A 15,727-nucleotide genomic window follows, 5' to 3' on the forward strand; every position below is an offset into this window, starting at 1 on the left:
TATGAATTGACCTTGGTAATCATGGGAGCAAACAAAATGCAACAATTTACCCTTACGAGGCACTATTTGGTTGAGAAGGTGATGCTTTAAATTATTGGATTGATGGTTTAGTAAATGGGCATGTGAAGGTTAAATCAGGGATCTCTCTTTTGCAATTTGAACTCAAATTTCCTTATTGAAGGGGTACATTGTCTTAACTAGTCTGTGTGGTGCGCTGCCTAGGCCTCCAAGTTTTTGCAATTTCTTTATAGTGCAAACATTAGTCTTGAGTGAAGTTCTTTGGTCTTGTAAATGAAAAATAATTTACAAGCAATGTGCAACCAGGTAGATATCACTCCTATTAAATCAACTAAGACATGGTGATGTTTAGAAATTGTTCATTTAATGTGTGAGGACCTCACGAGCGGGAAGTAGAAATACAGGCATCTGATCACCATCAAACTCTTCTACTCAATTTACATTGTTTTGCAGCTTCTTGAAGAAAATAAAGCTTAAGCCCCAAAACCAAGATAATTGAAGTTTGCTTATGCCCTTAATGCCATTTAGATTCGTGTGATTTCTTGGAGTTGCAACAGTTCAAAGTTCAGGAATCAAGACTTGTGGCATTACCCTTGCCTATTATTTTGCTTACGAACGTGGTATACGATCTCATGATTGTTTTTTACTTTTTTTTTTAACCAACACTAATTTCTTTAAATTAAGCGAAGGTTATAATTTTATATTTAATCAGTATAATAATAGTTTAAGGGATTAATTTAATTAATATTATTCATATTAATTTAGGAATGATGGTGGTGCTTAAATTATTGAAATTAAATTTCTCTTTTATTTTAAAATTTTATGTTTATGTTTAAAAAGTTATAGTATAAATTTTTTCAAATGGGTTAAAATACTAAGAAGTTGGTATTATAACAAATATTTTAAAATTGTGATTCAATGTGGGTGTCTTGCACAATATTTTAAGAGAAAGTGTTTCTCAATGTCAACCCTCTTCAACCCTCTTACTGTTACAAAAATGACACCCATGCCATTTTAGAAAATGTCCAAAGCTGCATTTCATTATGGAGTTTGTAATAGTTTGTGCTTATTTTAATAATGTTAATTTTCTTATTTACCCTAATTTTATTTTATCTTCTAATTATTTATTACACTATAATTTCTCCTTAAATTTAAATGTGGACATTTTCAATATTATCATTATTTTGCATTATAGTCTCTTACTTTATTCCCCAATGATTTAACAAAGACTTGACATCTTTTATGCCACCCTTGTTTGAGATACATGTGGTTTTGATTAGATTTTGAAACAATATTAAGAAGCCTTTTGTCTTCCATGTCATTTATCTTGTTCTTGTGTATTATGAACCTAGTCATAGTCATGCTTTCAAGACGGGGAAATGTTATAACATCATTCAACACTCCTGTAGACCTGATGCTCTTTTATGATCCTAGGCAGTCCCTTTCCCTATGCAAACTTGACTTTATATTAAAAAACAATATCTAAAATTCCATACGTGACTCTGCCCATACTAAATCACGTACATATGCAGGTACCATAACATTATACCCGCATACACCTTTTAAAATATGAAAAAATAAAATAAAATGCTATTTTTTGGGCAGGGTTTACGGGTTTTACCGAGAGCCCACCTACAGGAGCCCGTGGCCTAACTGAAATAACCAATTTGAGGTGGTATATATACACCCCTTGGGTAGGCCTAATTCATACAAGAAGAAGGATATCAACATTATACTCAATTTCTCCCAGATCAAGTCTACTTTTCTCGTGCCTCCTGCACTCCCAGTCTCTAGGAAACCCTGGTTTCCTTTGCATAAATGCTCAACATCCTTATCTAGCATCTACTTGCACCTATTAGAGAGGTTGTCTTTGTGGCTCAGGCTGGACAAATCCGGAGGAAGGCTTCGTCAGTGCCTTTGGTCTGGATAAAGTTGTACCTTTCCTATACTTATTGATGTTAATCAATAAAGAAGCTCATGTCTTGTTCTCGATATATGTTGTCATCTTATGAATGATGGTTTATATGTTTATATATGATGATCTGACATATTACTATGTATGCACATTGAATTATCTATAATGTATATGCTTCTGTGATTGTTTTGCAGGTCTGCACATCTTGGAGGAAGCAGAGGGTTTGGATTCTACGGGAACATCTTCAAATGTAGGACCTCCAGGTATGCTTCCAAATCTATGTTTGGTAGTTCATATGTTTGACATGCTTGTCTAAGTGTTTTTTGTTGATTATCTTATCCTGCTTTGATGAGGTTTTTAACCCTTGCCTTAGGGAACTTTTCCTGCCAACAAGAAAGACTCAATTCTATGAGGATAGGATAGGGCGTATTACCTTTGATTTTGAGATTATAAACTATAAAATGCTTTTGGATTTGCTTTATTTTTCCGGATGATTCTCTAAAGATGAGATAACAAGAGTGATGAGAGTCTGAAAGACAAGTTTTCCTTGTCCCATAGCGAGATGTCTACTAACTAATGGTCTATGGACTGACAATTTCTTTCTAGGCCATAAGCTTTTTAGCCTCCATTTACCTTTTTCTCAATACTATAATTTTAGTGAGACTTATAATGAACATCTATTCTAATATATTTTTATAAAGTCACTCTCAATTAGAATATCAAAGATTAAACACGCAAGAGACTCATTTGACACAATATAAAATTCAATATTAAGTTAATTGAATCCATGTTTTGTGCAGTGGCCACAACTGAGACTTAAACTTTTAACGTTCCTTTACCGCTTTTGATGCAATTGCTAATTTATTGACTATTAAAAATATCCATACTAAAATATTAATTTTTATTAAATGCAAACGGTTCATTATTCATTAATCATAATTTTATATAATCACAATTTTCATTATTCATTATTCATTATTCATTATTTTATATAATCACAATCTTCCATTAAAAAAGGACGATGCCATCCACTAAGCAATTTTTTTTTTTTTTAAAGAACGAAAGGGAAGAAAAAGATAAAAATAAACTTTTCCTACAGGGTCCATTCCTCGCTCTCTCTACTAAGAGGAGACGTACACTCAATGTATAAATGAATGTATGATAATGATACAGGATAAAGTTTGTAAAGACAAAACGGTTGAGGGGAGCTGAGAAAGCGTGGAACCGGGGAATTATTAGCAGCACGGGAAAGACGTTTTAGTCGAGGCTGAACCGACGCTATGACGGATCCACATTCTTAGTTGGAAATGCAAGGACATGCTAGCCACCGGACGAGGGAACCGGGGAATTATTAGCAGCACGGGAAAGACGTTTTAGTCGAGGCTGAACCGACGCTATGACGGATCCACATTCTTAGTTGGAAATGCAAGGACATGCTAGCCACCGGACGAGGTCATGACATCAAAACAGTGTCTAGATGTTGGATAATCCAACCCAATCCTAAGAAAAAATATCTATGGGGCATTTGAACACAATCACAGGGCACTGATGGTGCGGAAGAAAAGACTTGTGATCAGGATGAGATCTCGATTTGCCAGGAAAAGCAGTAACTGGGTCAGAGCTTAAAAGGGCACAGGCAACAGATGTGAAAGAGATCTGACCGTCTGTTAATTGGACACCAACACATTTAAGGTGAAACAGAGGAACAACGATGCTTATGAAGGCTAATTGATTTGGGGTTTTCTATCCATCTTATAATCCTGCGGTATTAATAATGGGTCTGATCCAATCTTCTGAACAGCAAAGGGGAGAAGAGGAAGAAGTTGAAGAAGAAGAAGTAGTGGAGGAGGAGGGGCATAAGGGTAAGCTGGGAGAAGAGAAAAAAAAGGTTTTGGAACAGGAACCAGAGGTTCTCCCTTGCCATCCCTCCGCATCTCCGTTGTCACCACAACTGTCATTCAGTGGGAGTCCTTACATGGGTCCTTCTGTGAGGGTATGGGATCCTTACAACATACTAACCCCCGTTTCTATGTCGCCTACTCATTCCACTTCCAGTTCTCTCCACTCCAATGCTTTGGATCATTCTAGGTGGTTGCCTATGGAGGATGATCTCATCACAGAAATTTATTTGATCAGGCATGCCGAGAGCACCATGAATGAGAAGGCAGAACTGATTGGGGGCAGATCTCCTTTGGCAACATTGACGGCCAATGGGAAGAGGCAGGCCAGGGCTCTGGGGGTCTTTCTGAAGTCTCAGGGAATCATTTTCAATGCAATTTATTCGTCCCCACTCGACCGTGCCAAGCAAACTGCACTGGCCATTTGCCAGGTATGTCAGTATGTATTTTTGATCTCTGAAGATGCTACTTTTGTCTTTTGATATGCTCATATTCACAAGGCCAGCGACTTAGGTTCCCTCCCGAATTTTAAATGAATGAACTGGCACCATCCAAACCAGGGTCTGATGTGCTCCTCGAGGTTGGCAAGTTCTGGATTTCATACCCCGAGTTCTAAGATTTGATACACGAACCGTTTGTGCTAGCTTGAGGTATGCATCTTTAAGGTTTGAATACCTCAAGGTGCATATCAGGCCTGGGTTTAGATGGCTTTGTGCTAGTGCCCATGTTCACTGCACCCACTGCACCATTTAAGTTGAATTCACCATTGCACACATACACATGAATAATTACTGCATCAACTCCACCCCCATCAGATTGCAGAATGCACCTCACTTCTCTCTGTGAATGATTGCCACAATGAAAAATCATACCAGTAATGAGGAAATCCTCTCAGCTACCTCTCATTTTGTATTGAATATATGAACACAATGATGGATACATTAAATCTACTTTTATTGGATACGCTTCTATTTATTTTACAAAGCATATCTCAAAACACCATGCGGCAGATAGGCCACTAACACCTGATGAAAACTGGGGCAGATAATAAAATCCTCCAAAACTAAAGCCTGAAACTGGTAGCCTGCAACTGAAAGTTCAAAACTAATAACATCCCCTTAGCCTGAAACTAGTAGCCTGTAAGTAAAAGCTCAAAACTAATAAGATCTCCTTACAAACTACAGAGATTCATGAAAAATATCGGTTTGATTTGGAAGCAGAAACAACCACAATAATAAAATAATTTCCTTTACAAAATAGAGGTTGACATGGAAGGGAGCAGCGTGATCCCGGACATAACCTCAGAGGCGAAGACCAATAAATTGAAAAAATGATCCTGGATTACTTCCATAGGGGTGTGTTGGGGCAAGCACACTCCCAAAGGAATAGATACAATGACTCTAGGTATTTGGAGGATTTGGTTCAAGATACTTAGTGCAAAAAGTGAATATTTGTTAAAATTGGCAGCTAGGGCCAAACTCCACCTTGGACAGCTCATATGATGCAGCTGATATTTTTATTGGATTCCTTTTTCTGAGAGGTTTAGGATTGATCTAAAGATCTTCTCATTCTGACATCTACAAATGGAATTATAAATTTATTTCTATTGTGGACAAATTGTCAAGGTCGACAAGCCATCTAATTTAGACCTTCAAGCCCACAATGTTGCATATAAATAGAAGGAGCCTCCTCCTCATTTAGACACCTCACTTCACTTCACTCACATATCTCTCTCTCCTTTCATGATTGGGTACGGATTTCTGAGGCAGCTCTTCACACGTGCGAAGAAGGACAGTTCTTTTCTGTTCCTGCGTTGACCAGCGTTGATCGAAGTTGCAGGAAGGGTTATGACTAGTGTTGACCAGCAGCGTTGCCCTGTTTGACTGCATTTTTGTGAGGGATATCTCTGATTGGGCAGGCCGTATTTTTGGGCACAAAAATTGAGGCAGACCGTATTTTTGGGCACAAAAATTGAGGCAGACCGTACTGTTTGACCATCATTGATTGCAGAAGGGTTTCACTGTAGCGTTGACTTTTGTTGACCAAGTTTGAACTGAGTGTTTTTGGACTGTTTTTGGGCTGATTTGATTTGCTGTTGGAGGCCGAGTTGACCGAGCTGTTTTGGAGGTCAAAATCTGTCATGTTTGATTAGTGTTGACTTTCTGGTTAGGGCTTTCTGTGATTGCTGTTTGATTGGACATAATTCACTTTGATTCGGCAAGTGAATATTGCATATTGTACTTTCTCTCTCTGCTGAAATTTTGAAGAATAATAAGAAGAATTGATCAAAGGGTTTCCCCACATTAGGGTTTGTCCCTCGCTGATGCCATATCTTGTGTACTCTTGTCTTGGCTTGTCTTCTATTGTTTTATTTATGTTCTATCTGCATTTAATGTCATGTTAATGTGATTGCTAATCTGGAAATTGATATTGGGCTGATAAGAAAATTGAAGTAAATTGCTCTTAAGCATAGAACATACCATTGTTATCTAAAATTAACATGGTAGCAGAGCTGAGGTGAAGACAAAGCCCAAGCAAGAGTGAAAAGAGCAATCACTGAGATTTCTTGGACAAGGACAAGAGTCAATGGCCTCCACATCTTATTTCAAATCTGATGACAAGCTCAATGATAAATTTGATTATCATTCATGGAAGATGTCTATTGATTTGACTTTGGAAGAGCAGGATGTTATGGATTATGTGCAGGGAAATATTTCTGAGCCTCCTTCAAATGCACTGACTGCCACGAAGACAAAGTACAAGAAGGGTGAATTCAAATCAAATAAGATCATTAGGGATTCTATTCATAAGCATTTGGTTGCATACATCTCTGATTTGAACACATCAAAGGAGATATATGGCAGGTTGGTTGGCATGTTTAAAGCTAGCAATGCAAACTAAGTTCTCTTTCTCAAGAACAAATTGAAGGACATAAAGAACAGAAGGGGTGAAGATATTCAATCCTACTTCATGAGGATTACTGAGCTAACAAATGATTTTCTTTCGATTGGAGAAGCTATTACTGATAGGGAGCTTACTCTCATTGCCCTTGGAGGACTCCGTTGTAAATGGCACGTGTTCAACACTACTAAACAACGATAGGATTCCAGGTTTTGAAAAATTGCTGACCAGATGTTCTCAAGAAGAAACAAGGATGATGGAACTAGATATGCCTTCAAATAGGAATGATCCCACTGCATTCTCCGCTCATACTAAAAAGAAGAACAATGCAGGTTTAAAGAGGCAATGTCAAGGAAGACCGAGTTTCAAGTATGGAAGGAAGGGAAGATGCTTCATTTGCAACAAGTTTGGCCATTATGCTAGGGGTGTCTTAATAGAAGGGATACACCTCATGATGATGATAATCACCACAACAACAATTTCAGGGGCAACAACAATCAAAGGAATGGCAGATTCAACAACAGAGGAAAAAGGAATGCTCCCGCTCCTCAACAAGGAAATGGTCGCCCTCCCAAGAGATCAAGAAACACCAGGTATGATTAATCTAATGTTGTTGATAACAAGCAAAAATAATTTTATCTTATTATCTACCGTCTCTACTGCCTCTCTTCTAGATACCTTGGGAAATTGGTTGTTGATAGTGGTGGCTCAAGGCACTTCACTGGGTATGAGGAAGCTCTTTCAAATCTGATTGAAAAGGAATAAAATTTGGAAATTATCCTTGGAAACAATGCCACCTATCCCGTGAAGGGAGTTGGGAATGTTACTTTTCAATTGAATCAAGGTAACACCATTCATCTACAAGAAGTACTATATGTACCTGATCTAAAGAAGAACCTGGTATCTATCTCGGCAATGGAGGACAAAGGATTCAAGGTGGCATTCATCGATGGAAAGGTACATGCGTGGAATAAAAATTTCAAAGATGCTTTTACACTTGGATTCAATGTTGATAGCTTATATCAAGTTGGAGGAAGTCCATTGGGAGCTATGTCTTGCGACACATCACTTCAATCCGAATTATGACACTGAAGGTTTGCCCATCTACATTATAAGGCTCTACCCGATGTGAGGAAGATGGTGACAAGTATGCCCGAATTTAAAATAGAACATGAAGGGGTTTGTCAGGGGTGTGCCTAAGGAAAGCATACAAGGGGACCATTCCTGTCAAGTGATAGCATGACTATTGACATATTACAATTGGTTCATTTTGATCTATCTGGTATAATGCCCGTGAACTCTTTGGGAGGATATTTATATTATGCTATCTTTATGGATGATTTCTCTCGTAAGACTTGGATATATTTCTTGAAGAAGAAGAACGAACTATTCTCATGGTTCCGTTCTTTCAAAGCTTTGGTTGAAAGTCAAATAGGGAAAAAGATCAAAATATTGAGGACCGATAATGGAACTGAATATGAATCAAATGAGTTCAATAACTATTGTAGAGAAGTTGGCATTAAGAGGGAGACTACAACTACATATATTCCCGAGCAAAATGGTGTTGCTGAAAGGAAGAACCGTTCTATCGTAGAAATCACTTGTGCCATGCTTCATGATCAAAGCCTTCCAAAGTTCTTATGGGCCAACGCTGCAAACACTGCCATGTATGTTAAAAATAGATGCCCTCATCAAGCGCTGGAATCCAAAACTCCTGAATAAGTTTTCTTCGGTAAGAAACTTGATGTTTCTAACTTTAGAATTTTTGGTAGTTCCGTATATTTTCATGTGCCGAAAGAAAAGAGAAGCAAATTGGATGCTTCTGGGAAGAAAGGAACATTTGTGGGCTGCAGTGAAACTTCTAAGGCATATAGAATCTATGTCCCTCGTCAACGAGAAGTGGAGATAAGTCATGATGTTACCTTCGATGAGGATGCTGCCCTTGGGAAGATTAGTAACCTTCCTCTTCCAAGGAAGAACAAAGTAGCATATTCAGGAAAACAAGGAGAACTGCAGGATGAGCCGATGCTTGATGTTGAAGAACCAATGGATCCCATTGATCCACCCCCTCATGAGCCCTCCTCCTCGAAAAGGAGACCCTCATGGCTTAGGGAAACTCTCGAAGATGTTGAGAAGCATGTTGCACCAAGGGGCTCATCTCAGGAAAGTAAGAAGCCGAATAGGTACCAAGGGTACTTAACTGCAATGAGCACCATTGTTCAATCTGAGCCTGGCACATTCGAAGAAGCTGTGAAGCACCAAGTTTGGAAGGATGCTATGAACGAAGAGTATGAGTCGATTATGAAGAATGATGTTTGGGATGTGGTTCCTAGACCCAAGGACAAATCTGTTGTCACCTCGAAATGGCTCTACAAGATCAAGCATGGAGTTGATGGAAGCGCTGAAAAGTACAAGGCTAGATTTGTTGTTAGAGGCTTCTCTCAAAAGGAAGGTGTGGACTACGATGATATATTTTCACCTGTTGCCCGATACACCACCATCTATTCGATTATAGCCCTTGCTAATCATGTTAATGTGATTGCTAATCTTGAAATTGATATTGGGCTAATAAGAAAATGCAAGTAAATTGCTCTTAAGCATAGAACATACCATTGTTATCTAAAATTAACAATATTTGAGTCTTGGATCAATAGCTGTCTCTTGGAGGTCACACAAGCAGTTAGTTCCAACAGATTCTACAATAGAGGCGAAATATGTGGTAGTTGCAAAAGCAACCAAGGAGATTGTGTGGCTCAGGAAAATTCTTGAAGAATTGCAGGAGAAACAAGTGAACTCTACTCCCCTTCTGATTGACAATATTTATACAATTAAGTTGGCCAAGAATCCCAAATTCCATGATCAAACCAAACATATCAACACAAAGTATTATTTGATTTGATATCATGCAAAGGCCAAGACTATTCATCTATGCCATTGTTCCACAAATGAGCAAATTGCAGAAATCTTCAGCGAAACACTTGGAAGAAAAAAGTTTGAAATATTTAGAATGATGCTTGGACTCACAAACACCACATTAGATTAAGGGGGGGAATGTTAGACACCTAATCCTTGGTGTTTGGGTGAATAAATTGTAAATATGTAAATAAAGGGAAATATGAACAGTTAGAATACGAACTGGCTTGGAAGATGAATCCTAGTGGTCGCTCTTTGATGTTATTTAATTTTTTTCTCGTTAATGCAATGACATTCAATTAAGGAGATATTCCTTGGCCTGGCAAAGAGCACTCAAACTAAAGAGCCTAGGAAGATGTATATGATAACCATTGGATGATTTATAGTCCTTAGCAATTGCATATGCCATTTCTATTCTTTTTTCAAATTTTAAACTGATAAAGTAGGTCGGAAAAGTATATAGCCTTTTACTGTCATGCATCTTATGTAAGATACAGCTTCCAGCTGGATTGAAATTATGTATCCTAAAAATGCTAAAGATGTTTCTTTTGTGAACAATGGAGCACAGAGCGGCTGCATAAGCAGTATTAGAAAATGAAATCATGGGAAGATGAGCTTCCTAGCTATAGTAAAATTTTGCACATTACTGATGTTGAAGATGTAAAACTTTCTTGTAGGAACAATTGAGAACAATGTTGTTGCGTAAGGCATCATTCCCATTAGAAAGATGTTAAATTTGACAACTAGGGCCAAACTTCACCTTGGACAACTCATATGAGGCAGCTGATATTTTTATTGGATTCCTCTCTCTGAGAGGTGTAGGATTGATCTAAAGATCATCCCATTTTGACATATACAAATGGAATTATGAATTTATTTTGATTATGGACAAATTTTCAAGGTCGGCCAACAAACTAATGTAGGCTCAGAAGCCCAATTGTCACGTCTATTCATCCTCAACGTTTGCATATAAATTCAAGGTGCCTCCTCCTCATTTGGACACTTCACTCACTCACATTCTTCTCTCTCCTTCATTGATTGGGTACGAATTTTAGAGGCAACTCTGCACACGTGCGAAGAAGAGAAGGGTTTTCTGTTCCAGCCGTTGACCAAAATTGCAGGAGGCTGATTTGACTTGCATTGACCAGCGTTGACCTGTTTTGAGTGTGGTTTTGGGTGGAGATTTTCTATTTGGGCAGGCTGCAGTTCTGGGCACGAAATTTGAGGCAGTTTGACCTCTATTTGACCAGCATTGACTGTGCTAGGGCTTGCTGTGGCCTTGAATTTTGTTGACCAGATTTGACTGGAATTTTTCGCACTGTTTTTGGGCTGATTTGACTTGTTGGAGGCCGAGTTGACCGAGTTTGACCGAGCTGTTTTGGAGGTCAAAATCTAATCTGTTGACCAGCGTTGACTTTCTGGTTAGGGCTTTCTGTTTCTGCTGTTTGACTGATCATATTTCAATGTGATTGGGCAAGTCAATATTGTATATTGTACTCTCTCTCTCTGCTGAACTTTTGAAGAATTATAAGAAGAATTGATCAAGGGTTTCCCTACATGGGGTTTGTCCCTCGCTGGTGCCATATCTTGTGTCTTCTTGTCTTGGCTTGTCTTCTACTGTTATTGTTTATGTTCTATCTGCATTTTACTATCAAGTTGATGTAATTGTTAAACTGGATATTGATATTGGGTTAATAAAGAGGCTGATGTAAAATTGCTCTAAGCATAGAATATACCATTGTTATCTACAATTAACAAAAGAAAAATGGAACCATGGTAGGCTGAGTTGCTGTGAGATCTAGAATCCAATTCTCTTTACTTGGTAATGTAATAAAAAGCATTGGAGTTGTAATTGTCAGTATGTAGTATTTTGAAAATTTTAGTCCTACGCATGATAAGCTGTTAGCTTGTTACAAGGGTTGAGTTGGCAAATGAGAACTGTCTATCTGGATGCGATTTTTAATTCATTAATATTGCAGCTCTGACATGATTGCTAGGTTTTTGAGTTTGGAAGAAGGCCATGGTAAGGTGCCAAGTGAAGTCCAACCATATGGACTACAACTGGTCCTACAAATACTTGCTACCTATATGTTTTTGGCACTTCATGAGGAGTGGGATGCTATTCAATTTCATATTTCAGCTGGTGCTTTTTCATTCAGTTGGTGCTTTTTCATTCTGTTTGGATCTGAACGTACCGTAGGAGGTGATCATTGGCTAAGTATCACTCTGGAAGATTTCATACACTTTCGACTTTCATCGTTTAGCAGTCCGTGCTGATATTTAGTCTGTTGTGCAAAACTATATTTTAATTTACCTCTAATATGAAATGAATATAAACTTTTGAGATTCCAGAGATTGCTTTTTGGCAGTCTCAAGGAGGGCAATGAGCTTGGTACTAGTAACCTGGGACAGAGATGGACTAAAATAAATAACTTGCATTTCCATGATATCCTTCATTCTGTTTTTTTTCTAACATGGATCGAACCTAATAGTGTCACATTGGAGGTGGTTGATTTTTTTTAACAAAACCAAAGTATTATATTAACAAAGTGTACAAATGCCCCAGTTGTATTCTTAAGGCTGGCTTTCATTGACAGAGAAGGGGGATTTCTCCATCTTTAGAGCTCTAGATTATTAGAGTGCCCTCTTATTTCTAGATTCGAAATAACATCAGTGTTCCACCAAGTGTCCTGGACGAGGAGGCGAGGGAGCGAGGATACGCGGGAGCGGCCTATGCAAAAGCTCCCCACCAATTTTTAGGAAACGTGGGGGGACGTCAGGGTCTTAAAAACTTATAAATATAAAATATAATTTATAAATTGATGAATCATATAACTGAAACAAATTTAAAACAAAAGTCTGCAAAGCATGATCATTGATATAATCATACATCAACAGTTACACCATACATCATACATTATGATTAATCACTAAACCATATTGATGTTCCACTTCCAAGTTCCTACTATGAACATTGAATACTAACTACTGAAATAAAATTATAAAAGTCAAGTCTGATACATCAAGAGTCAAAATTTTATAGAGTCAGAATAACATAAGAAGTTAGAACATCAACATATCAAAAGATAAACGAGCATAATTTGGTTCAAGGTAATGCCCTGCTAGTCTCTGCATCCAGCTGTTGCATGAATAAATCAGGATGAACCATATCACTATCTAAATCTGAATCACTTGCATTCTCAAACATGCTAAGTGGCACACCAACCAACCCCATCTGTCTCTCATCAAGTCTCTCCTCCATATCTACTTGTGCATCATCCTCTGATCAACATCCCATCGTGTTGCTGGTCCCTTCAAATACTCAGGTGTCTTCCTATGCTCAAGACGTAGGGCACTGTGCACAACAACTAACTTCTCAACTCTTTTAGAGGTAAGCTTGTTCCTCTTGATAGAGTGGATGAAGCTATATGTGGACCAATTCCTCTTTGCTTCAGAGGAACTAGCAATCTGAGACAACAAACGCATGGCTAGATGTTTGAGCTTTGGAGCACCATCCCCATGCATCCTCCGCCAACCAATCGGGTCATCTTGGGCTAGATCTATGCGATTTTCCCGAGCACCACGTGTGTTGAAGGGGCCACTAAGGGATGCAAACTGAACAAACTGTCTTCGAAATCTTGCCCCCTCCTCCTCATTGTACATCTTTGTAATTGTATCTAGAAAGCCATTCTTTACCTCAGGATCACCAATAGGAGGCACCCTCCTAGGTCTTTCAACATACCATTTTGGGTTTAATGCATACGTTGCCATGTGCAAAGGCATGTTCATGGGATTCCACCTACGCTGAATGATGGGTTGAATCTGGGATGTATAGAACTCTAATGAGGGCTCCTTCTGCTGAATGGCTACCTGCAAACGACCCAACATGTTATCAAAGGTCTCATAGATTTCGCCAAGACTATGAGCATTTGAATCAATGTAACGAATGACCTCCACAATAGGGCCCAAGAATGACAGCCTGCACATGACCCAACATGCTATCAAAGGTCTCATAGATTTCTCCAAGACTAGGAGCATCTGAATCAGTGTAACGAATGACCTCCACAATAGGGCCCAAGAATGACACTGTTGACCGCTACTGGTCAACTGCCCATGCAGTACACCTCCTTTCTGTTAGCAGAGAGGGGTAGCTCCGGAGCGACATGTCCGTGCCAGCCTACAGTCATCGACAGCTTGATCATTTTTGTTGTAAACCCAGTCTGCATGTATAAGTTGTAAATAATCTAAGCAGATCAGAGTCATGTATGTAAAGTTGCCTAGGTGGACCTAACTTTCTAATGATGATCTGCGTCCCGGGAGGTTTTTCGTCTCACCGATCTACGATCGGCAGAGTTTTCCTTCAAACCTGACCCCAAAGCCGGGATGGATTTCGTCATCAGAACTTTAGGAGAATCTTATATGTTAATCTGCTAGATTATAGTTGTGTCGCAGAACTGGGTGTTCTATGAGGGTCTTTATTAAGTGGATTCATCCCTTTGAGATGAAAATTGTAAAAATCATGATGAAGTGTGTCTTGAGGGTTAGAAATATTTTAAATCCCCTCATGAGTCCTAAGTCCTAGGTCCTAGGTGATGTTTCCGAAAGGCTTAGTTCAGTGATCCATTTTAAAATGAATTAAAAAAATTAAAAAATGAATAAAAATAATAAAATAATAAAAAATAATAAAAAATTAAAAAATGAAGCAAAAACTCTAACTAATAAAATAATAATATTTTTAAGTTAATAAATCGACGGATGAAATCAAGAGATGTCTTGATCCTCATCAACAGTCGAGATCATTTCTACATGGATCACTCGAACTAGCCGTTAGGATCATTTCCTTTATATAGGGTCTTAGGGGGTCATTTCAAATCATCTGATCTGTGAGTCTGTATTGAAAAAGCTCTCTTGTAATCTGATTTCTGGTTAATAAAAGAAGACTTTGTGGTCCAAATCGTGCTGGTGTTACTCTCTGGGATTGCTGTGAGATCTTTAATTTTCTGCATATTTCAGTTTTTAGCCCTTAATCATAGCTTGTTTTTAGAGTAGTGTGAGCACAGGTATCTTGTTCACCTGCTAGGGTTTGAGGGCTACTAGGGTTTCTGAAATAATGGCAGGTATCTCCATTATTTTCAGAGATCTAGCAGCATTCTTTCTCTCTGTGCTGATGGTTGCTTGAGATGTGCAGGGAAACTTTTTAGTGAAGGATATTTGTGGGCGTTTGGGGAAGTTCTGGGCTGAACCAGCCGACTCCCACAGGGTTTTCTATGCAGAGCCTAGCTGATTTTGGCCCTGGGTTAATCATTAAGAGTTTATTTCCTGTTTTACATGAGAGATTTTCCTTCTGTTCACAGCGAAGTTCAATTTTATGATATTTCGAAAATATTACTGCTGTTATTGCTAAATCTGGCATTTCAGGGGCCACAAATCTGTAAATTTATTAGCTGTCTTAGGGTTTCAAATTTTTCTGTTCTAGGGTTACAATTTTTTCATTAAGGTTTTGTATTTCTATGTTTGCAGCCACAGGGTTTTCATCAAGAGCAAATTTTTCAGAAAGAGATCAAGGCTGCCCAGATCATAGCATTCAGCTGCCAGGCTTTGGACAAGTTCTGAGATCTTTTCATACGCTGTCTCCCTCTGAGCCATATCTTGTCCCTACTTAATTAAAATCGTGGTCAGAACCAATATTTCAATAATATTTTGAAGGATTCAAATTCTTATAACCCGAATCTGCACGTGCCTCCTAAAATAGCTGGGAAAGGGCAAAATTATGCTCATATTCTTGTGGAGACTCTGCGGATAGATCCATGTACAGGGGTCTCGGCCTCCGTAAATCAACTCTTGGCTCCACAACTCTCAGAAGCACCTGAAGGGGCCGCGAGTTAGCCAGGCACGGGGTTACCATTCGACTGATAAGCATTAAAACTGACGATTTCTTCCTGTCCGCCGCTATTACCTGTGCCATCATTCGAAGGGATTTCATTGTTCATAATGTCACGATTCTGGGCAAACCCGTGGAAGCTCCAGGTAACAAAACCAACTTCTATTCGATCCTCAACCACTGCAATCCGTCCGCTGTCCT

The 15,727-nt window shown here is 38.6% G+C and overlaps 1 protein-coding gene across 1 annotated transcript in view; it reads left to right on the plus strand.

The window, feature by feature from the left end:
- Positions 1 to 3,107: 3,107 nt before the first annotated feature.
- Positions 3,108 to 15,727, plus strand: part of LOC149266513 (uncharacterized) — a 30,083-nt gene continuing 17,463 nt past the window's right edge. Inside the window, exon 1 of the mRNA XM_089430599.1 lies at positions 3,108 to 4,262. Within this exon, the coding sequence (XP_089286725.1) occupies positions 3,708 to 4,262 (555 nt within the window). The 5' untranslated portion in view covers positions 3,108 to 3,707. The remainder of the gene's footprint in view (positions 4,263 to 15,727) is intronic.

The sequence above is a fragment of the Pinus tabuliformis genome, chromosome 6 (assembly GCF_031772625.1).
Source record: "Pinus tabuliformis cultivar Carrire ecotype Pingquan chromosome 6, CPIR1, whole genome shotgun sequence".
NCBI classification, from domain to species: Eukaryota; Viridiplantae; Streptophyta; class Pinopsida; order Pinales; family Pinaceae; genus Pinus; species Pinus tabuliformis.